The 21,725-nt window shown below is 44.6% G+C and overlaps 1 protein-coding gene across 1 annotated transcript; it reads left to right on the top strand.

The window, feature by feature from the left end:
- The first annotated feature begins 364 nt into the window (after positions 1–364).
- On the top strand, positions 365–21,238 carry LOC102447223 (aldo-keto reductase family 1 member B1-like). Its single transcript, XM_006135479.3, has 10 exons — positions 365–525; positions 4,023–4,190; positions 8,673–8,789; positions 11,742–11,819; positions 13,108–13,230; positions 16,311–16,417; positions 16,574–16,655; positions 17,710–17,793; positions 18,667–18,749; positions 20,689–21,238. The coding sequence occupies exons 1-10, from the start codon at positions 460–462 to the stop codon at positions 20,729–20,731; spliced, it is 951 nt and encodes a 316-aa protein (XP_006135541.2). The 5' UTR covers positions 365–459; the 3' UTR covers positions 20,732–21,238.
- Positions 21,239–21,725: the final 487 nt, after the last annotated feature.

The raw sequence follows: 21,725 nt of genomic DNA, 5'->3' as shown, positions 1-21,725 counted from the left end.
GCAGTTCTCAGCAGAAATTAGCCTCCACCGTCTGGCCTGGGGGCCTGAATGAACTGGGGGGCGGGAGGAATCTGCAAGCTACTCTGGATCACTCCGCAGAAAATCCCAACCCGGGAGCTGGACCATGCAACAGTAAGGAGGCCGCAGGCAATTTAGGCAAGATCTGGGCAGCCCTTGCAGTGAATGCTGCACGAAGACACATGCCCACAGCCTGCCCGGCCAGCCAGCACTGCGCCGCGCACAGAGCGGGCTGCTCTGGCTGGAGGCAGGGGAGAGTGAGGCAGCTGCTGCTGCTCTGTTCCGACTCGCCCTTCCCAACGTCCCCGCTTTCCCCGCCCGCTGCTGCTACCCGGAGACCAGCTGCTGGGGCGGAGCCTGGCTCTATTAAAGGGGGGGTGGCGGCTGCTTCTTCTCCCCGGGCCGGGAGTCAGGGGGAGGTGGAGGAGCTGCTGCGAAGTCATGGCGAGCTACGTGGCGCTGAACACGAAGGCCAAGATGCCCATCCTGGGGCTGGGCACCTGGAAGGTAGAGCAATTGCAGGCGGCGGGCTCTCGTGCATGGGACCAAGCGGCCAGCAGCGCCCGCGCCTTTGCATCGTGCATCGCTGCGTGCGGAACTGCTGCTCTGTTTGCAGGTGGTCCCCTCCCTTTGCAAAGTGCGCGCCTCCAGCGGCCCGCCTGTGTGTGTGTGTGTGGCGTCCCATGGCAGGCAGCCCCCCCTCCCCCCGCCGCCCCCAGCTCCTCCTGAGCACTGGGGAGCTCCTCAGCGATTAAGCCTAAGAACTGGGTTGCTTGTGGCAACCCCCTTTCCCCCCACGAAAAGCCTCCTGCCCCGTAATGCGTCTGCAGGGCTTGAGATGCAATGGGGGCGGGGGGTCTAGCTGCGGTCTGTGCCACCCCCTGAATGGCTCTCGGGCATTATGTAACCTCTGGTGTGTCGCCTACGCGCCACAGCCCTGGCTGTCTCTGTCTCTGTCGCCAGAGGCATGTAGTCTAGACGTACCCTGAGACTTGCTAGACAAAGTTGTTGGGCGCATGGCGGCTCGCGTTAAATCCATGCGTTTTATCGCGGGTGCTGGGAGAAGGACTGTAAAGGCTTCTTGCACTCCCAGAAGTGGTCTAGAAAATGGGCTGACCTATTTAAAGAGGCACACTTAAAAATAGCGTATCCTGGCCCGGATTCTTTGCCTCTCTTAGCTCACCCTGTTTAAAAAAGAGAGCCTTTTAAACACTCAATTTCCTTCTCAATACTTAAGTTTCCTTTTTAGCACTTCTGGCTGGTTGGATGAAAATCGGTTGAAAGCGAATGAAGTCAGTTTCACTTTTAGGTTCTTCTGCAATGTGTGGGTTTCAGAGGCTGCAGGAGAACTTTTCTTTGTTTAAAACAACTGTTTTTATTGACCTTTAAAGATTGTTTTTATTGGCCTTAGATTTTTTTTATTATTTATTTTTAAAATAAGTATCATTTTTGAGCATCATGCTATTTGTCAGTATCTCTTTAAAGGTGAAAGTAGAAGGGTAGTTTCTAGAAAATTCAGGGCAGGGACTGTGTATATTGTACATTGTACTGTGTATGACTGGTGCTTCATAAATAGCAACCCATACTGTTTCCAGAGGGGGCAGGGAAAGAAACAGCAAGAATTGTGATTTTTAGTTAATACAGCCAGGAGTTTAGATTTCTGGGTTCTGTTCCTAATTCAGACTTCAGATTTGTGTGTGACTTTGAGGAAAGTGTTTGTGCCTTGCTTTTTCATCTGACCTACTTTACAGGGTGTTGAAAGGATGAATGTCTCTCTTGAAAAGGTCTACTAAAGCACAAAGCAGGACTGGAGATATTAGAGATGTGGCAAATCTGTCACAAAGGATTTTGCTAAAATGTCATTGACTTTACCAGTGCTTTCTGTCTGTGATGCCCTTCTGTTTTCCACACAGATTTATATAGTACTATTTTTACAACAGAGCTCCACATCTACATTATGTGGTTCTGCAAAGATGAATGTCATAGGATCCTGCAAAATGCTATTTCAAATAGCATGCTACAGTAGAATACAATAGTTGACTTGTAGAACAGTATGTCATATTGTCCACTGTGTATTCAAGTAAATTTCCTTCTATCTTTCTCCTTTCTCACTGGCTGAGGCTCACATACTCCTGCTCCTTATTCAAGCCCCAAGTGCTAGGGGGGCAGGATATACCATAGCATTGCTTGAAATCCAGTATCTGCATATTTTTACCTTTTGAGAGCAGCAAGCTAGTGTTTTAAGGGAACTCAATATTTCAAGCAACTTTTGAGCATCAGTTGGGTTTATGTAATACCTGTCCAGGCTTTTTTTTTTTCCTTGAGCAAAATGTTCTAATTTTGTTGTCTAATACACACTGAAGACTCTGAAATCTAATATTGGTTCATAGCAAGATATCCACTGACATCTTGTCTAGCCATGTGGCCTGAGGCACAAGTTCCTGATCTGCAATAGTTCAGAATGAATAGATCACCATGGCTGGTGGGGGAAATGCTTAACACTTCCCTGGAGAAAACCAATTTCAACTGCCATGCCCAAGTGCAGGGATTCAAAGCAAGAAGGCTGGTCATTGGTACTTAAGTGACTCCCTTGCTGTACCTTGAGCTGAGTGCATTCTGAAGAACAAGGGCTAGTTCTGAGAACCCTCTCTAGAAAAGCTCTCTTTTTGTTAGCATTTTAAAGAACATTTGAAATCTTCCCTCTGCAGTCTGTACGTCTGCCACATTACTTCTTGCCACCTATTCTCTTTTCAAAGTAGTGCTTCCAGTCTTTCAACGGTCAGGAAGCTTCTGAATTTCCCCAGCCTCCTCTTTTGTATGACACTTCCCTTTCTGATCTTTAATACGTAGCTCTTCAATAGCACTTCTTGTCTGTCAAGCTGAGAAACTTTTACCATAAAGATTATTATTGGTATCCTCACTTTACAGATGGGGACACTGAGGGACAGAAATCAAGTCTGCCCAGCATCACACAGAACTTAAGTTACCTGATTCTCTGTCCCTTGCCTTTCCCAATGCACTGTACTGCCTCCTATATGCTCAGCTGGGACATTTGTTCCCAAGATAGCCCTTTTCCTAGGACTAGTCGAAGGGTGTGGCTAAAGAGCCCGCTCACACAGAGATCACTCCTTGACAGCTCTTCAGAGCAGGGTCCTGGTGAAAGACAGCTTTATTTTGCTAAGTGATGCATGTGAGGTGAAGGATGGATTCTTATAGGGATTGTTATGTATAGTCAATGATGATAACATTTATCAGGCAACCTCAGAGAGGCACTTTATTGTTGTGGTTGCAAGTGCCCAGATCCCTGGGAGGTGTACAGCATGGAAGAAATAAAGTACAGTAAAACTCCATTAGTCCGGCATCCATTGCTCCGGCACTCCTGATGGTCCAGCACCATCACTAAGCTGGAAGTGCTCTGGGCAGCCAGACAATTGGAGCTGCTCTGCACCCGGCTTCCCCGATTCAGCCGCTGCTGAAACTGACCAGCAGCTGAATCAGGGAAGCTGGGGCAGAGCAGCTGGGGTGCTGCCGGGTTGGTCCCGTAGCGCTGCCCCTCGGCACTGCGGGACCAACCCGGCAGCACCCCAGCTGCTCTGTCCCAGGCGTCCCCCAAGAGCAGCTGGGGTGCTGCCGGGTTGGTCTCGCAGCGCCGAGGGGTGGCGCTACCAGATTAACCCGGCAGCACCTCAGCTGCTCTGCCGCAGGCATCCCCGATTCAGCTGCTGCTGAAACTGACCAGCAGCGGCTGAATTGGGGACCCCTGGGACAGAGTTGGAAGGGGGGGCTATGAGGGGTCTGGGGTGGCATCCCCCCCACCCCAGACCACTCAGCCCCCCTTCTGATAGGCCGGCATATCTGATAATCCGGCACCCCTGGGTCCTAAAGGTGCTGGATTATCAGAAGTTTACTGTATTGGGGGTCTTCTGAGCCTCTAGCCACCTAGGAAATGGGATATTTTGCAGTGCCCATTCATTGGGTTTTTTAATTTTTTTTATTATTCTTAGTCTCCACCAGGGAAAGTAAAGGATGCAGTGATGGCTGCCCTTGATACTGGATATCGCCACATCGACTGTGCCTACGTGTACCAGAATGAGAATGAAGTAGGGGAGGGGATCCAGCAGAAAATCAAAGAAGGGGTTGTGAAACGAGAGGACCTCTTTATCGTCAGTAAGGTATGGATCTGGCAAGAAGAACCAAAATCATGAGGCAGATTCCATGCCTCCGGAGTGTATCGGAGGAAGAACAAACACTTCACTCCCAGTTGACTCTGGGATAAAGCAATTCAAGACCTTGTACATTTCACTCTTAATTTGCACTTCCTGCTTCAGGTGGCATGGGTATAAAGGGCAGGCACAGGGAAGGATAAAATGCATCTTGGATTCTCTCCTAGTTGGAATGACTCTTCTCTAGTGAACATGACAGCAATGGAGGTGGGAATACTGTGCCCTTCTAGTGATTAAGCCCAGTATGCTGGTCTTACAATGTAGAACCTAGAGCTGGACTTCAGGTAAGCATTCCTAGACTTTATGGCCAGAAGGGACCATAACGGTCATCTAGTCTGACAGCCTGCTCACAGAACCTCACTCACCCACTCTTGCAATAGACCCCTACTACTTAGCTGAGTTCAGGTCTGCTGACGGGGGACAAATGAGGTAGTTGCCTAGAGGCTGGGGTCAGTGGCTGGGGCCCTTTAAATCACCACCAGAGCACCACACCATGCTCTGCCGAACTCCTGGAGGCTGGGAGGGGGGAATGCTGTGGTCCAGGGGGGTACTAAGGGCTGGCTTGCCCTGTCAGCCCAAATCCCTGTTCCTTTCTGGGGTGCAAAGCTGGGCACCCCCACACAGCTTGCCTGAGGAAGCTGTCAACCCCTCAGCTAAGTTACTAAAGTCCTCAAATCATGGATAGGCATTGGGGGCTACAAGATGCCCCCCATTTACAGTGTAACTTCGAGCGAGGGGGAAATGCTGCGAGGTACCACTTGGGTCTCCCATTTCTGCTGCTGGAAGGAGGACCAGGTTGTGGCCTGCTGAAGCTCTGGCCTGTATTCAGAAAGGTATTCCAGTGTTGCAACACCTAACTTTGAGGCAAGTAGAAAATCTGGAGGAACACACTGCAATTCACAAAGCCTGAGTGAAGTGCCGAGGCTCCTGTACAATGAGACTGACACCCAAGCATGCGATTCACAAAAGCCAGCACGCCAGGCGGGGAGCTGCCTAATCTAGCCCATGGGAGATGGGGTTGGAGAGATGTGTAGGCTAAGCCCTGCCTCGCTCTCTGAAATAGGTTCCTGTCTTTGCTAGTGATTGACAAATGGGAACTGCTCTCCTGGTGTGTCTATGCTGCGCCATAGCTCGAAATAAGATACACAATTTATGCTATGTAAATTGCATGGCTTATTTCAATCTTATTTTGAAATAGCTTATTTTAGACTTTGGTGCAGTCTACACAGTGCCAAATTTTGAACTAGCCTGCTGTTCCAAAACGTCCCTTGCTCCTCCTGAAATGAGGTTTACAGGGACATCGGAATAGCAAGCCATTATATATTGAAATATGCAGGATAGCTATTTCAGGATACTCCAGTATCCCAAAATAGCATTGCAGTGTAGATGTAGCCCCAGAGCCAAGCAGCTTAGCCAGTTGAATGGCTTTTTGCGAGTATGAGGTAGGCGGGGGCCTTATAGGGAAGTAAATAACTGTTAAAACTGGTTACGCGATTACTGTTATTTAACTGGTTGGCCGAATAGCTGGTGCAGGATAGGGATATTAAAAAGTGGTTAATTAAGTGACCACGTAGCTGTTAGAAAAAAATCTTAGCAGTTACACGGTGCAGGCTCTGCAATATTAAGCTTACACTGCTGAGCCCACAGCGTAGCCAGCTCCTTGGGAGCTGGTGTGTGCTGGAAGCCGGCTTTTAAGTTGGTTTCCAGCATGCACCGGCTCCCGCGCCCTGCTCATGCTTATCGGTTAACTGTTTAAACGCTCACAAGATTACATCCCTAGTGCAGGATAGCCTGGCTGCTCTTTTGATAGGGCTGTGGGGTTGGGGTCCCATTAGTTAGAGGCTGCCAGAGCTGTTCCAACCTGGCATGGCTGGCGGGGCACTGGATTAATGGTTAAGGTCCAGTTAACCGGTTAACCAGTTGGTATTAGGCTAACCTTTTGCAGCCCTAGTGCCTGACACTGCACACAGTGGTGGTGCTGTCTGTTGTGTGATCTCCAGTTCAGTGGCTACAGCACTCACTGGAGCTATAGAAGACCCAGGATCAGTTCTCCCCACAGACAGAGGAGAAGAGAGGATTTGGATTGGAGTTTTCTATTGCTCAGGCGGGTGGGCTAACCACTGAATTATGGAATTTTTGTGTGTGCACAAAAGAATAATAATGCAGTAGCCTTTTCATTGGGATTCCCCTTTGGGAGATCCAGAGTCCAGTCCTTCTGCTCCAATCCCTTTTCTATTATTTATCCAGAGTGGAATAGCTTCCTAACGCTAGGTCTACACTACAGTGGTAAGTTGGAAAAAGAAATGCAATTTACAGTACACAAATTGCATATCTTTTTCCGCTTTAATATTGAAAGAGGCTTTTCTGAAATTTGGCGCGTCTGCACAGTGCCAAATTTCAGAAAAAAGTGCTCTTTCAACACTCCTCAAAAAATGAGGAGTAATGTTAGTTCGAACCAAGGGGTTTGGTTCGAACTAACGCATCCTGGCACGCACTTTCACTTTCGAAACAGCTGGCATTCGGAATAACACGCTGGCGAGATCATGCTAATGAAGTGCGGGATATTTAAATTCCCACTTCATTGCCTAATTCAAATGACTGTATTTGCATCCCTAGTTCAAAGTAGGGTGCAAGTGTAGACATACCCTTAGGGAAGCAGATAGCTGTCTTCCCCCAACTTATGCATAGCTTTGGAGCTTAGTGAGAGAAAGGCATCCAGATGCCTGTGAAGGGAAGATGCCAGTAGTGTGCATGCCCAGAGGCAGAAACATAGGCTCGCTACACTATAAGGCTACGTCTACACTGGCATGATTTTCCGAAAATGCTTTTAACGGAAAAGTTTTCCGTTAAAAGCATTTTCAGAAAAGCACGTCTAGATTGGCAGGATGCTTTTCCGCAAAAGCACTTTTTGCGGAAAAGCGTCCGTGGCCAATCTAGACGCGGTTTTCCGCAAAAGAGCCCCGATCGCCATTTTCACGATTGGGACTTTTTTGCGGAAAACAGTACTGTGCTGTCTACACTGGCCCTTTTGTGCAAAAGTCTTTTGAAAAAAGACTTTTGCCCGAATGGGAGCAGCATAGTATTTCCGGAAAAGCACTGATTTCTTACATGAGATCGTCGGTGCTTTTCCGGAAATTCAAGCAGCCAGTGTAGACAGCTGGCAAGTTTTTCCGCAAAAGCAGATGATTTTGTGGAAAAACTTGCCAGTCTAGATACAGCCTAACGGTATTTCAAAATAGTAACTCCTAAAATAACAATTTTGAAATAGCATGTCCACACTGCAGGGAAGCCTCTAAATTAGTCCGAGACAGGCTCCCCTAATGTGGCTGCACTACATCAGTTTAGAGCCCCAGGAAGCACTGGGGCATAATTATGCTGAATGGCCCTGGGGAGGAGCTATTTTGAAATAGCAGCAGTGGAGCATCACCACTAATAATTTCAAAATAGCAATTTTGAAATAGGCATTATGCCTTGTGAAGTGAGGGTTTATTATTGTGGATGCTCACCTTGTTGTTTCGAAATAACAGTATAGTGTAGATGTGCCCATAGACACCTAGGGAACTCTCACCCTGTTCAGATGTGATGTGAACAGGTAACTGGCTAACTAGTACCCAGGAGCAGCCCCTGCCTACAGTCTGCCACAGACAGAGGGCTGCTCTAGCCCCACAGGGGCTAGGAGCTGGCTGCCTTGTAACGGTTAGGGATGTAAAACTAGGATTAAACAGTTCACTTCATTTAACCAGTTTTTAACCATGATCCTGCAGCAGGGTGGGCCCAGCCAAGCTGGAGCAGCCCCCTGCCCAGGGTGTGACAGGGCCAGGGATGATGGAGCCGGGGTCTCACCTGCCCTCTCTTGAAGCCAGGGCTGCGGAAACAGCTGGCATGGCAAAGGTGCCACCTGAACCTGCCCAACGCAGGGCTGGGGCAGAGCTTCCGGTGTGGCTGGGGCCAGGGTTGCCACTGGTCTCTCTGCAGCCCTGTCTGGGTTCCTGCCACCTAGCCCAGTTACCTATTCGGTAAGCTTAAGCTTACTAGGTAACCAACTGTTTATATCCCTGGTAACGCCTTTAGCTAGCCACACTCATGCAAGAGGTTCCTTCTATCTCCCTGCTTCTGGACACACATGGCTGAAAAGCTTCCTTACTCTGTAGCCCTTAGTTTTCCCTTTCCAAATACTGTATCTTGCAATAAGTGGCTCCTTATTGGAGCCATAACCAGTGAAATTTGAATGAGTCAGAACCCAGTTTTGTCAGTAAACTGCTAGGAAAAATACCAGCATCCAAAAATCTTCCCTCTGTCTGTGCTCTGAGTGAGCCTTGTGAATGGGGTTAATAAGATTCCCAAACCTACCTCCTGTAGCTGTGAGATGACTTTGTCCTGCTTGGGAGACTCTTGTAAGAGAATTTGTCTTGCTTGGTTTCCCTTTTGTAGCTTTGGTCCACATTCCATGAGAAATCGCTGGTGAAGGGCGCATGCCAGACTACTCTGGATGCACTGAAACTGAACTACCTGGATCTGTATCTCATTCACTGGCCTTTAGGATTTAAGGTACTGTAACATCTAACACTTCTGTTTCTTCCTGGTGGATTCTGGAGGTGCACCGTCCTCGTGGTAAGCTATCCCATTACAGCCCCAAACCTCTTACCCTACAGACACCCTTAAGGAGGATTGAGCTGTCTCAGCATCACTCTTTATTTCTGTGTATTAGGGATGTAAAATCCCATTTAATAGGTTAACTAGTTAAACATTGTTTTAACCAGTTAACCACTTACAGGGTGTGCAGGTAGGCCAGGGCCCAGTCCAGCCCCACTGGTTGGAGCCCCCATCCTCACCTGCCAAGGCCAGGCTGGAGTTGCCTGACCCACCACCACAGGCAAGGGCTTTTCCAGCCCAGTCAGAGCAGCTCCTGCCTGCGGGGGGAGGACCCAGTCTCTTCACGAACAGAGGTTGCTGCGGTGTCCCACTGTGGGTTAACCTGAACCAGTAAGTATCACCCATTAAGGGTGATGCTTACTGGTGTAACCCTTCTTCCGGGTAGGTCTGGCAGTAACCAGGGCTGGGTTCAATATCTTGGGGTCCATCTCACATAGAACCGGCTCGAGCCCCCACCCAGTAATCTGGAAAATTCACACACCCCTGGGTGCCTCTGAGAGGCAATGCTTCCCCACTCACAAGCACTGAGTCTGAGTGTAGGAAAGAAACATTTAATGGAGACAGAGAGAAAAGTCATACGGCATTAACTTGGGGAGACCACCACAAACAAAGTTCATAACCTAAACATGAGCTAAGCCCCCCACCCCAGCCAAGATTCACCTGAAGTCCAAAGAGTCCGACACCCTAAAAGTCTCTGTCCCTGGTCCATGCCACCCAGAGTCCCGAAGTTCACCCACAGGGTTTCACCTACCAACCTGGATAGAAATGGGGGTGGGAGGATAGATGGGGGGCACCTTATGACACTCCGCCACGCTCCACCAACTGTCTCATCCCATGCCACCAGACGCGCCGCTGGTTGCTGCTCCTTGCCTGCTGCCGCTCCACACCACATCACTGGTCACTGCTCCTCGCCTGCCGCCGCTCCTACCAGCCACATTACACCACCAGCCAGTGATTCCCACCAGCCACTCTTCTGGCCGCTGCTGCTTCACTGGCTGCAATGGGTCTGGTGCTCAGCCAAACCAGTGATTTCAGCTCTCTGTGATTTCAGCTCTCTGTGATTTCAGCTCTTTAGCCACCAGCTGGACTGGCAAAGGAATCCAGCTTCCACTAGACTAGCAAAAGAAAAGACTCCTCAAGAGACTGCTTTAAGTCTGTCCTTAAAACAAAGTGGGGGGGGGGAGGGGGGAAGGGGCAGGTTAGGCCAGTCTCAACTCACACCTGCCAGGTGTGAAGCAGGCTGACTCAAGCCCTTTAATCCTTCCCCCCAGCTCTGTTCACTCAACTCTGGAAGGGGGGAGGCTTGTTCCTCCGAGATCTCTTACCATGATGGTGGTGTCTCTCCTGCAAGCACTGGTGGCATGTGTTACAGTTCCCACATTTAGGGATAGAGTGATTAGTGACCCAGCACAATAGTCCCAAATATTTACAATTCTCCACATTCCATTCCAACACTGACCTTCCATCAGCCCTGGCTGAATGGGATTTATATAGCCACACCTCATATTCTCTCCTGAGCTGTATTTACATATCAGCAGTTAATTTCCTTGCAAAGCTAAACAATTGTAGCAGGCACATCCACCCCTGTTTTTAGCTGGCTGATAGCAAGCAGCAGTTCAGCCCCTGCTTACACTGGTCAACTGGGTAACCTTTCACATCCCTACTGTGTATTCAGCTTTGTGGTATGAGTGCACGATCAAGGCTTTTGTTCCTGAAGCAGAGCATGCTGCTTCTACCACATTCCCTGCCCCTGTGGATCCAAAGAGAGAGGAATCTGGGATCCAATCCAGGTCTCCCACATGGCAGGGCATTTTATACCTTTAACTCTGACTCCCAACTCCTTCTCTACAAATATATATACTTGACTACAGGCTGACATATGGCTTGTCTTCCTCTTTCTGGGAAGTTTTTATATATACTTCTAAACACTGCCAGATTTTCTTTGCTGTTGGCAGTGAAATGAGCTTCTCTCTCACACACAACCCCTGCTCTTGGAGTCCAGAAGCACAGTACAAACTTCTAGTTACCATCTGCCAATAACAGCCCCTGTTATTCCATAACCCTTGGAATGTGCAAGTGGCGACTGTGATTATAAAGCCCACATCCTGGTTAAGATGTAGTTGAAACTGTGCTTATGTCTCGCTTTGACTCTCCTGTCTTGGCTCTTCCTGATAAAAAAAAAAAAAATACCTGCCCTTGGTATGCTGTGCAACTCCCAAATGCACTCTCCGATATCTTTTAACTGTTTTTTGGTGAGGACAAAGCAGATGAAACAAGGCTGGTCGGGTATCACTGTTCAGCAGACAGGCTGTAAAGGAGTCTAGGAGCTCTTAATAATAGCGAGAGCATAGACTGTAACTTAAACTCACAGGCTGCGTCTAAACTGGCATGATTTTCCACAAATGCTTTTAACGGAAAAGTTTTCCGTTAAAAGCATTTACGGAAAAGAGCGTCTAGATTGGCACAGATGCTTTTCCGCAAAAGCAAGAGGCAATGCCAGAATGAATAAGGGAAGTACTTAAATAGAAGTAGAAGCAGGAGCAGCCTGAGGCCAGCTGCGGCAGCTGGCGCCCCAGGTGGAACGCGTGATCGGCGCCCCCGCCTGCAAGGCTGTCGATGGACTGACGTCATTGGCGGGCGCCCCCGTGACATCATCTGGCGCCCCGGGCAGCGGCATCCTAGGCAGCGGCCGAGTCCACCTATAGCCACGGGCTGCCCCTGAGTAGAAGTCCTAAAAGTTAAAGCTACTATACAGAATCTGAGTTCAGTTTGTTTACCCAGGTATTCTAGTCTTTCAGCAAAAAATTCAACAGAGAATGTTTTAGCCTTTCTGCTTTGTATTGACAGGCTGGAGAGCAGGAGTTTCCTGCAGATGAAAAAGGCATGATCATACCCAGTGGCACAGATTTTCTGGACACTTGGGAGGTTGGTCTTTTGGTGATATAAATATCTTTCTCTCTCTCTCTCTCTCATATACGCACACGCACACACACACACACACACACACACACACACATTATATTTATTCTAAAGTATTTGTAAATACTTTAATTTTTGCTTTGCAAATAATTTACAGTTCTATGTAAATATGCCAAAATTTGTACTTCTATATAAGTCTGATATTTTTGTTCCATGGATAATGTAGCTCACAGAAAATTTCATCTGAAGAAATGGGTTTTGTGCATGATAGTTCATGATACTATATGGCTACGTCTACACTGGCCCCTTTTTCGGAAGGGGCATGCTAATTTTGAAAGTGGGAATAGGGAAATCCTACTTTGAAGTAGGAATAAGAGACCCTCGAATAGGGCTTTATTCTGGAGGATCGGGCCAGTCTAGACGCTTTTTTTCCGGCTTTTCCCCAAGCCGGAAAAAAAGCGGTGGACATGTTTATTTAAATCCGCGGGGGATATTTAAATCCCCCGCGGATTTAAATAAACACGTCCGCCGCTTTTTTTCCGGCTTGGGGAAAAGCCGGAAAAAAAGCGTCTAGACTGGCCCGATCCTCCAGAATAAAGCCCTATTCCGGAGGGTCTCTTATTCCTACTTCAAAGTAGGATTTCCCTATTCCCACTTTCAAAATTAGCATGCCCCTTCCGAAAAAGGGGCCAGTGTAGACGTAGCCTATATGTATACGTATTTGTTAGTCTTTAAGGTGCAACAGAACTACTAGCTTTTAAAATTACAGACTAACACGGCTACCCCTCAATCTTTGTAAATTTCAGTTCATACAGATTCCAACTTAAAATTCAGGTTAAAGCTTCTTTTCTAGAATACTCACAATCACACACGGTATGAGGACTGTCACAGTAAATTCACTGAAATTCTCACATTTGTGAAAATTGACAGCTCTGCCTATTTGCAGAACTAAAAGGAGAATTGTAGGTTTCATGTACTACGCGCAGTCTTGAGGATAATTCAATGCTGGCCGAATAATCGACTGTTTGACGCAGGTAATTATTAACTCTCATGCTTATGATTAATAAAAATGCATAAAAGCTCTCAAATCCAGCAAAGAAATCTCAGACAAGCCTGAAAAGCATTCCTCTATGCATCCTTTTCCCTGGTGGACTCCAGAATATAAGTGACAAGTCCACTAGAGTCCTATCACTGATTATTGTCAAAGAAATGAACCATGCTAGCAGCAAGAATGCCTTTCAGATCCTGCTTTGTGTATTTGGTTACATCGACTCAGATTCTCTTGTCCCCATAGGCTATGGAAGAGCTGGTGGATGCAGGTCTAGTGAAAGCCATTGGAATCTCCAACTTTAACCATGATCAGATTGAAAGACTTTTGAACAAGCCTGGATTAAAATACAAGCCTGCCAACAATCAGGTAAGCTGCTTTAATAGCTTCAGGTTAATGTATCGGAGATCAAGAGGATCTGATCATGTCAACTCTTGTACAGCGGGGAGGTAAGGAGTGGGCAAATAGAGCAGGCAGAGGATGCATTAACAGTCCTTGTAGAATTCCAAAGGCCACTTGAAGCAGTGGATGTTAATAAATATATAGCTCTTACAGTGGTGTACAGATGAAAAGCACTAAATGGTACAATTCACACCTCTTTAGTCCACACTGCTGCGATGTAGACTACCCTGGAGAAAACTAAGAGCACCATTCTCCAAGCAACTGAGCACCTTCCATTCCCATGGACTTCAGAGGAGGTTGCTAGGCTTAAGCCCTAAGTGAGAGAATACACATGTTTATAACCGAAACATCTCACCTACACTTTTGTTACTAGCAACAGTTACAGTAAATGCGGGAGGGGGTAAGTAATGGTGTAGGGGGAAATAACCAAATTTCCTGGCTAGTCTGTTTCTAAACTTTCAAATGCAAAATAAGTAGATTGAGGTTATCATCCCTCTTTGGTAGCATGGTTTAATGATCAAAGGTACAAAAGGGAGTATTACTTTAATACCTAAGTGAAATATAGAATAAAATTTGCACCCCATTCTTGCATCTTGTTACCAATAGTAATTATTCATCATCAATATTTGCCTCTTTCCTATGGGTGTTGAAAGTACGTCTTACCAATTAAGTAAAATTATTTTAGAAAATTAATCAAAGAGAATATGGATCTTTTTAATTCAAATTTTTCATTGTAAAAAAGTGATGGGCAAGCACTAATGTTAGTCTGATGGAAGGTTTTTTTTCTTTAATTCAAATACTTACCACTGTGTAGGTACCCTGAAAATTCCTTCAGTTGTCCAAAGCCTCAAATGTCCAAACTGAGCCAATTCCCCGTGACATAGGGCCCTGAAGTTCAGCCATGAAATCTGGCCTCCCCCTGTGAAATCTGGTCTTCCATGTGCCTTTATCTTGTACTATCCAGAATTACCAGAGGAGACCATTGTGTCTCCAGTTGAGTGTCCTGAACCAATAGGGAGTTGCAGGTGAGTCAAAGTTATTTTAGGCAGGCTGTGGTATCGCTACTCTTCAGTGCTACCTTCAGAGCAGGGCAGCCAGAGGACAGTGGCTTTTGGCTGGCCATCCAGTTCTGAAAGCAGCATCCCACCAGCAGCAGCCCAAAAGTAAAGGTGGCAATACCATATCATGGCACCCTTATTTCTGTGCTGCTGCTGACAACCGCTCTGCCTTCAGAGCTGGGATCCCATTCAGCAGCTACTGTTCTTCAACTGCCCAGCTCTGAAGGCAACACTACTACCACCAGCAGCACCGAAGTAAGGGTAGCAGCACCACAAAGCCCTATTACAATAGCCTTCTGACACCCACTGTGAAATTTCCAATTTAAATATCTAAAATCATGATAAATCTTAAACTTTTTAAACCCTATAATTGCAAAATTGACCAAAATGGACTGAAAATGTAGCAGGGCCCTACTCATGATATTGGGATAACCATAGTTGTACCGCAGTAATTAGCAGAATGTGGATCCAACATTAAGGGGCCTGCAGTCCTTTCTCCATTCTGCCTGATGTGCAGACGATGATCCCATTAAAAATGAATGGCAGATGCACACACATGCATTGTCTAGAAAAGAGATTCCATGTGAAGGCTAGGCCTATAACCAAGTTTAAAGAGAAGCTAGATAATTTCATGGAGATTAGGTCCATAAAAGGCTTTTAGCCAGGGGATAGAAATGGTGTCCCTGGCCTCTATTTGTCAGAGGCTGAAGAAGGATGGCAGGAGACAAATCGCTTGATCATTGTCCACCCCCTCTGGGGCACCTGGTGCTGGCCCACTGTCGGTAGACAGGTTACTGGGCTAGATGGACCTTTGGTCTGACCCATTACAGCCATTCTTATGTTCTTATGGTGGACAAAGCAACGTGTAAAACTTGGTTCAGTATTTAAATTTTGGATGGGCAGGGTTACTTTCAACAAGAGCACTTATGCACAGCAGTACCAGTACCAAACATTCCTTTATAAATTGACTGAAAGGCATCTTACCCCTTAACATCAAAATTCTTACATTATTCTAACATATTGATCTGGAACACTACAATTCATAGTATGCATGCTACAGTAGTTTCCAAAACATCTGTCTCTCTAATTTGGAAAGCTAATCAATAAACCTTCAAATGAGTAGGTCTGTTTCTTCTCATTTAAATTTCACTTCAACTAGATTACTCTGACATTATGCTATTCTTTTGGATATCAACTTTATTGTACTGCTTCAGTTGCATAATTCTACATAAGAATGGCCATACTGGGTCAAACCAAAGATCCATCCAGCCCAGTATCCTGTCTGCCGACAGTGGCCAATACCAGATGCCCCAGAGGGAGGGAACACAACAGGTAATCCTCACATGATCCCTCTCCTGTCACCCATTTACAGACAAATAGAGGCGAGGAACATCATTCCTACCCATCCCGGCTAATACCTATTGATGACAAAACCTCCATGAATCTATCTATCTCTTTTTTGACCTTTGTTAAAGTCCTAGTCTTCACCACATCCTCTGGCAAGGAGTTCCACAGGTTGATTGTATGCTGAGTGAAGAAAAACTTCCTTTTGTTTGTTTTAAATCTGCTGCCTATTATTTTCATTTGGTGACCCCTAATTCTTATATTGTGGGAAATAAGTAAATAACTTTTCCTTATTCATTTTTTTCCACACCAGTCATGATTTTATAGACCTCTATCAAGTTCTGCAGCTGATTATTTTGTAAATCTTTCCAGAACAAAGTTGATAATTAAAACGTAGGAGTATAGTTTTCCCGTGCTCCTGCCTTGCAAAATCCTATAGTAACTGAAATGCAACAGATAAAACACAAAAGCAAAACAAAATTTCATAAAGATGTTGAACAACTAAAAGTTGCTTAACAATAGGCACTGGGTTCACAATTAGTCACAACTTGCCAATGATATTTTCTGTAAGTGGAATAAGAAGTGATCTCTGAAACACAGCAGCAATAGTGCAGTCTGAGTAGATCTATGTCCTTGTGCTTTCAGATTGAGTGCCATCCATACCTTACCCAGGAGAAGCTGATTAAGTATTGCCAATCCAAAGGGATCTCTGTGACCGCATACAGTCCTCTAGGCTCTCCTGACAGGCCATGGTAAGAGAGCTTGCAATCTAACTTGCCTGATAGACAATGTGTGTGTTAAACTTGAAACTTTGAGGCAAGTTGAACCAAATGACACAGTTGTAATGGAACATGTTTCTGTTAGTATGTAGAACTTCCCACCATTAACTTTCTCTCTTGTTTTCACAGGGCTAAACCAGAGGACCCCTCTCTCTTGGATGACGACAAGATTAAGGAGATTGCAGCCAAGCACAACAAAACCCCAGCTCAGGTACCTGTGCCCAGCAAAGTCAGGTCTCTGCATTGTATATGCTGCTTCTTTTATAATGTGTCCCCATGTTCCAGTATTCTAATCTTGTGTCAACTCTGCAATCTGACTTGGTTTTTAAAAATTCCTTGTAAAGGTAAGGTATTAATGATCACAAGGTTATCTGGGTAATAGAGGAAAGGAAGACATCCAGCTTTCACCTAGCCATCACTGTACAACTCATTGCTGTTCAGTAAGGCTATGTCTAGACTGCAGCACTTTACTGGGATACTGGAGGTAGCCCAGAAAAGCAATGCCTCATCCAAAGAACGTGTCCGCTTTTCTGAAAAAAATTCAGAAAAGCAGATGTGTTCTTTCACCATCCCTGAAAACTTCATGAAGAAGGGATGGCTCAAAAGAGCAGGTTTTTCTGAAATTTGGTGCCGTGTAGACATGTCAAATTTCAGAAAAGCCTCTTTCGAAAGAAAAGTGGGAAAAGAAATGCAAGTTATGGTTTTCAACTTGCGTATCTTTTCCCAACTTTTTTCTTTGTAGTCTAGACGTAGCCTAAAAGTCAGCTTGATCTAAAGTATTGCAGTGATGAAAAGAGGTTCATTAGGAATGGAGTGGTTCTGATGAACAGTGTCTTAGGGTATGTCTGCACAGCAGGGCTTAACTCGAAATAAGCTATGCAAATTGAGCTATGTCAATTGTGTAGCTTATTTCAAAATAGCTTATTTCAAAATTGGGAGCATCCACACCACACATTTCAAAATAGAGCGCACTTCCTCCGACTTCTGTTACTCCTCATACAGTGAGGGTTACAGGAGTCTGAGTAAGAAGTCCTCCAGCTTGACAGTATTTCAACATTATTTTGAAATAACTCCCTGCTGTGTAGACGCGGACTAAGTTATTTTGAAATAATACTAGTTATTTTGAAATAATGTTGCTGTGTAGACATACCCTAAGTCTATATTGAATCTTAGCTCTAATAGTACTATTTGTTTAGGGCAGAAAGGTTCTGTCTCTTACTGGTGATGAATGACTTCTAAGTAACACTGCTGATCTGCTTATGCAGGTTTTGATCCGGTTCCATATCCAGAGAAATGTGATTGTGATTCCTAAGTCCATTACACCGCTTCGTATCAAAGAGAACTTTAAGGTAAGATTCCAAACAATATTCATGCTGGCTTTGAATCGGAGTAACTAGGTGGAGTCTGAACTCCCTATGTGGAAAGTAGCTATGCTTTTTCACGCTTCCCAGGTTACCCTCAAAGAGGTAGAAGGTTTATTAGTACTCTTCACATGCAGTATACTGAAGGTTAAACTTACACTCTGGATTAAGGGGAAAAATAAATACAGAAAATGACTGTTCAGGGCCCTAGCTAGTTTTTCCCTTCTCTTCCCAAAGCTTGCCTAATACCTGAGTGGAATTATGTGCACAAAAACTCTATACAAAGTAGTGTCAAGAAAATCACTTTCCTCTGCTCAGATCCAGTCCCTAATATCCCCTATATACACAAACTGATTGTACATTTTACCATATGATTGTTCTTAATTCAGTGGCACATTGTTGAATTATCTGGGAATTAAAATACTTTGATTGTATGTAAAGTTTAACTATTCATGTTAAACAAGTTGTGAGAACACACATTGTATTTAATTGGAATGCTGAAGTTTTCAAATGTTGTGTTCGAAACAGTCAGGTAAAACATATTACACACAATCAGAAAAGTTTGCTGAGAAACAAAATGTACAGGGTGAAAGTATAGCTAATTGTCTGTTTGTATTATAGCAGCTTACAAAAGCTTTCATTATAGCTCACATCTGTCACTTCAGCTTATACCTTTCTCTGCCAATAGACCAAAGGGAAATACTTTAGTGATACAAACCATTCCTTGCTTTAAACCAGCACTGATTTTTCAGGTTAAGTTGAAAGTGTTTATGAAGCTTTTCTTTCAGTCTTGTGAATCTCTGATCACCTATGTCTTGACTACACTGCTTGAAAAGCTAATTGAAAGCTTTCTCTTGTCAGGTGTTTGATTTTGAATTGACTAAAGAGGAGATGGAAACCATCCTCACCTTTAATAGGAACTGGAGAGCCTGTGCATTCACCATGTAAGTGACAATGTTTGAAGTCACTGAATGCTAAGTATTCTGTACAGAGGGCTTTCAAAAATATCCAGGAATTATTTCAGTTTTACTGATGCTGGTTTGGGTGAAATTGTGGATGCATGTTTGTTTGGTTTTAACCCTGCAAACTGAAATTTGTCTAAGAGCTATCTGGCATACAGTTCTCTCCAGAAATAATTTTTGGGAAGGTTATTAACATCTTCATAGATGTAAATATGTGGTTTTAATTTTAATACCTGTTTGATTTAAGCTCTCATTTTTCAAGAAGAAAGCCTGAAAACAGAAATTCTTAGTATCTGTTTCAAATCCTAGCTCTAATATGGGATTTTCTGTGATATTGGTTGAACCTTTTAACCATCTGCCTCATGCTTTGTCAGTAGAGATACCCACCTCTCTGGAGTTTGTTAGATTTCTAACCACTTAATGCCAATGGAGAGTTAAGGAATTAAATGGCCATTAGTATCACAGGGGTAGCCGTGTTCGTCTGAATCTGCATAAACAATGAGAAGTCCTGGGGCACCTTAGACTAGCAGATTTATTGGAGCATAAGCTTTCGTGGGCAAAGACCCACTTCGTCATCTGCCCATGAAAGCTTATGTACCAATAAATCTGTTAGTCTACAAGATGCCACAGACTTCTCATTGTTTAAATGGCCATTGAAAGTCCTATAACTTGAGGTACCTTGATGAGCTTCACCTTATAAAATGAAATAATTTAAAACAGATTTTTAACAGCTGTCATATGAAACCAGTGACACTTGTAATGTTCCACCCAAATAGATCTGCATTCCTAATTAGCTGTGTATGAACTTGACCTTACTCCTCAGCATGATGTTTCAAATTATCTCTTTGTTCCTTTTGGCCTGATAGACATGAGGAAAGCAGGCAGTTGTGATTATCTGTTGCTGGGTGGTTGTGTGGGATTCTGTTTAGTTGGGGGGGAAAGGAAACAGTCTATTTCTGGAGTGGGAAGTCTCAGACTTTAGGCAATCCCAGAACTGCATAGAGTTCGTTCATTTTCTTTCTCTCTCTCTCTCTCTGAAGTGGTTTCTGGAGCTGTGTATTAAAGGATGTTGTCCTAAATGTATAATAAACCCGTTTCAAGTAAAGTGTTGGAGCTCTGAACAAGGTTGTTTAAGCCTAAACAATAGATTTTTGTTTTTTTTCCTTGGGTAAATTTAAAATGGCTCATTGTTATTACTAATATGGAGACCAGATGTTCCACTTACTATAGGGACAGTCCAGATATTTTTGGGCTGCCTTATATAGTGCCAATTACCCCAAAGCCCCCGTCTTATATACGTGCCAATTACCCCAAAGCCCCTGTTTTTTGGAATCATCTGTAGTTTTCTAGATAGAATTCTAATACAATAACAAATTTAGAAAGCAATCTTTCATTTGCCTGTATTAAATGAAAAGTACAGAAATCTAAAGAAATGGGACACTTGATTTAGGTATTAAATTCCCAAATCTTGAGCCTGGCTGGCAAGCTTATTTGTCATAGAAAACTCATTTAATCTCTCCACCAGATTTTTTTTCACCATCTTTAAAATATAGACAGTCTCATGAGGGGTATTCCATTTTAAAAGATTGATGTATTTAGTATAAAGTATTAGCAGTTCTACAGGAGTCATAGCCCAGATATCAAAACTGATCATTGAAAAATCTAAATTCCCCTTTCAATGACACAGCTTACACACAAACACTTAATCTAAAAAGCAATTAGATCGCCTTCCCTGTGACTTAATGATTCAATGCAAAGCTTGGGGAAGTTTGTGTACAAACTGGTTGTGTTTGAGGCCAATAGAGTTTAAAGCCTGTGCGGACTGCTGGTGTACATTCAGACCCTTATTTTCTGTCCAAGGAAAGGCCCCCATGCCAACATGTGATCTCAGAATAACATTTCTTTTTTGTCTTTTCCTTAGGTGCTCAAATCACAAAGACTATCCTTTCAAAGCTGAGTATTAAACCTGGTGGTGTCTTGCCATTCTTCTTGACCTGTGGGAATGGATCACTTCTATTGTTACTTCTAATTTGTTCATTTGTCCCTGTAACTGTCTTTCACAATTGCAGCTATCCTTCTGTAGCCAAAAATAGACATGCAGTGTACATGCTCAAAGGAAATTATATAAGGAGTCTGAAGAACCAAACTCTGGATATCATTTTGACCTCATTAAATGGGAGTGTCTTTACCTACGTGGCTGGCTGGGATTAATTTCGGTTGAACAGAAAATGCAGTAGTTCAAATTCTCTGTTCACACGTTCAGAACAGGTTGGAGTATGACTGAGGTTAGTCTCTGCTCCCCTTTGGAAGAGTCAATTTAGTCCTTTTCTGTTAAATTTCTGGTTTTGGAACACTCCTTTGCCTTTTACTCCATGGTGAAGTGCCAGTTGTATGGATATTTACTACTCTGTGAACCTTTTTTGCCAATAGAAAACTGTTTTTGCTTGGAATAAAACATCATCTGGTTCCTATGTGTAATGAGATGATTATTTCATGGTGCCATGACAGTAATTTTGCAGTAGCTGCACACAAAGGGGGCAATCTCCAGCCCTCAAACAAGAGAATAGAAAGTCCTTCTATGGCTAGGTCTCCCTGGCAGCAGAGTGGCCTAGTGGTTAGGTCCCAGAATTAGTCAACAGAAAAGGGGTACAGACCCCTGCCACTGGTACCCTGGCGTAGAAACTCCAGCCCATTATATGAGTGTAGTCCTTGACTTTGGGGATGGCCCAACAGTTTAGATTTTCCTCTTAGCTAGGGTTCTCACAGGTTTCCTCTTTTGTTCCAGGAGGATGGTGTAGGAAACTTACTTCACGGCCAAGTAAACAGTTTTAGTTCCAGTCCTGCAGACAGCAGAACCACACTCCTGTCTTCTTACTGGTCAGCAGCGATTGGGCCAGGCCCCTTCCTTTTATCCTGCCTCCAGGCCTGGCGTTGGCTACTAGTAAAGTAAGGCTTTGG

The sequence above is a fragment of the Pelodiscus sinensis genome, chromosome 1, assembly GCF_049634645.1.
Source record: "Pelodiscus sinensis isolate JC-2024 chromosome 1, ASM4963464v1, whole genome shotgun sequence".
Taxonomy (NCBI): domain Eukaryota; kingdom Metazoa; phylum Chordata; order Testudines; family Trionychidae; genus Pelodiscus; species Pelodiscus sinensis.
The sequence above is the reverse complement of the archived record's forward strand: the minus strand, read 5'-3'. Positions and strand labels throughout refer to the sequence as shown.

What these genes read in the sequence shown, in the direction of transcription:
- LOC102447223 (XM_006135479.3), top strand. Translation starts at nt 460, where the DNA reads ATGGCGAGCTACGTGGCGCTGAACACGAAGGCCAAGATGCCCATCCTG. An exon ending in TGGGGCTGGGCACCTGGAAG is followed by an intron (nt 526 to 4,022) that starts GTAGAGCAATTG and finishes TATTATTCTTAG; the next exon opens with TCTCCACCAGGGAAAGTAAA. An exon ending in GTATCAAAGAGAACTTTAAG is followed by an intron (nt 17,794 to 18,666) that starts GTAAGATTCCAA and finishes TTCTCTTGTCAG; the next exon opens with GTGTTTGATTTTGAATTGAC.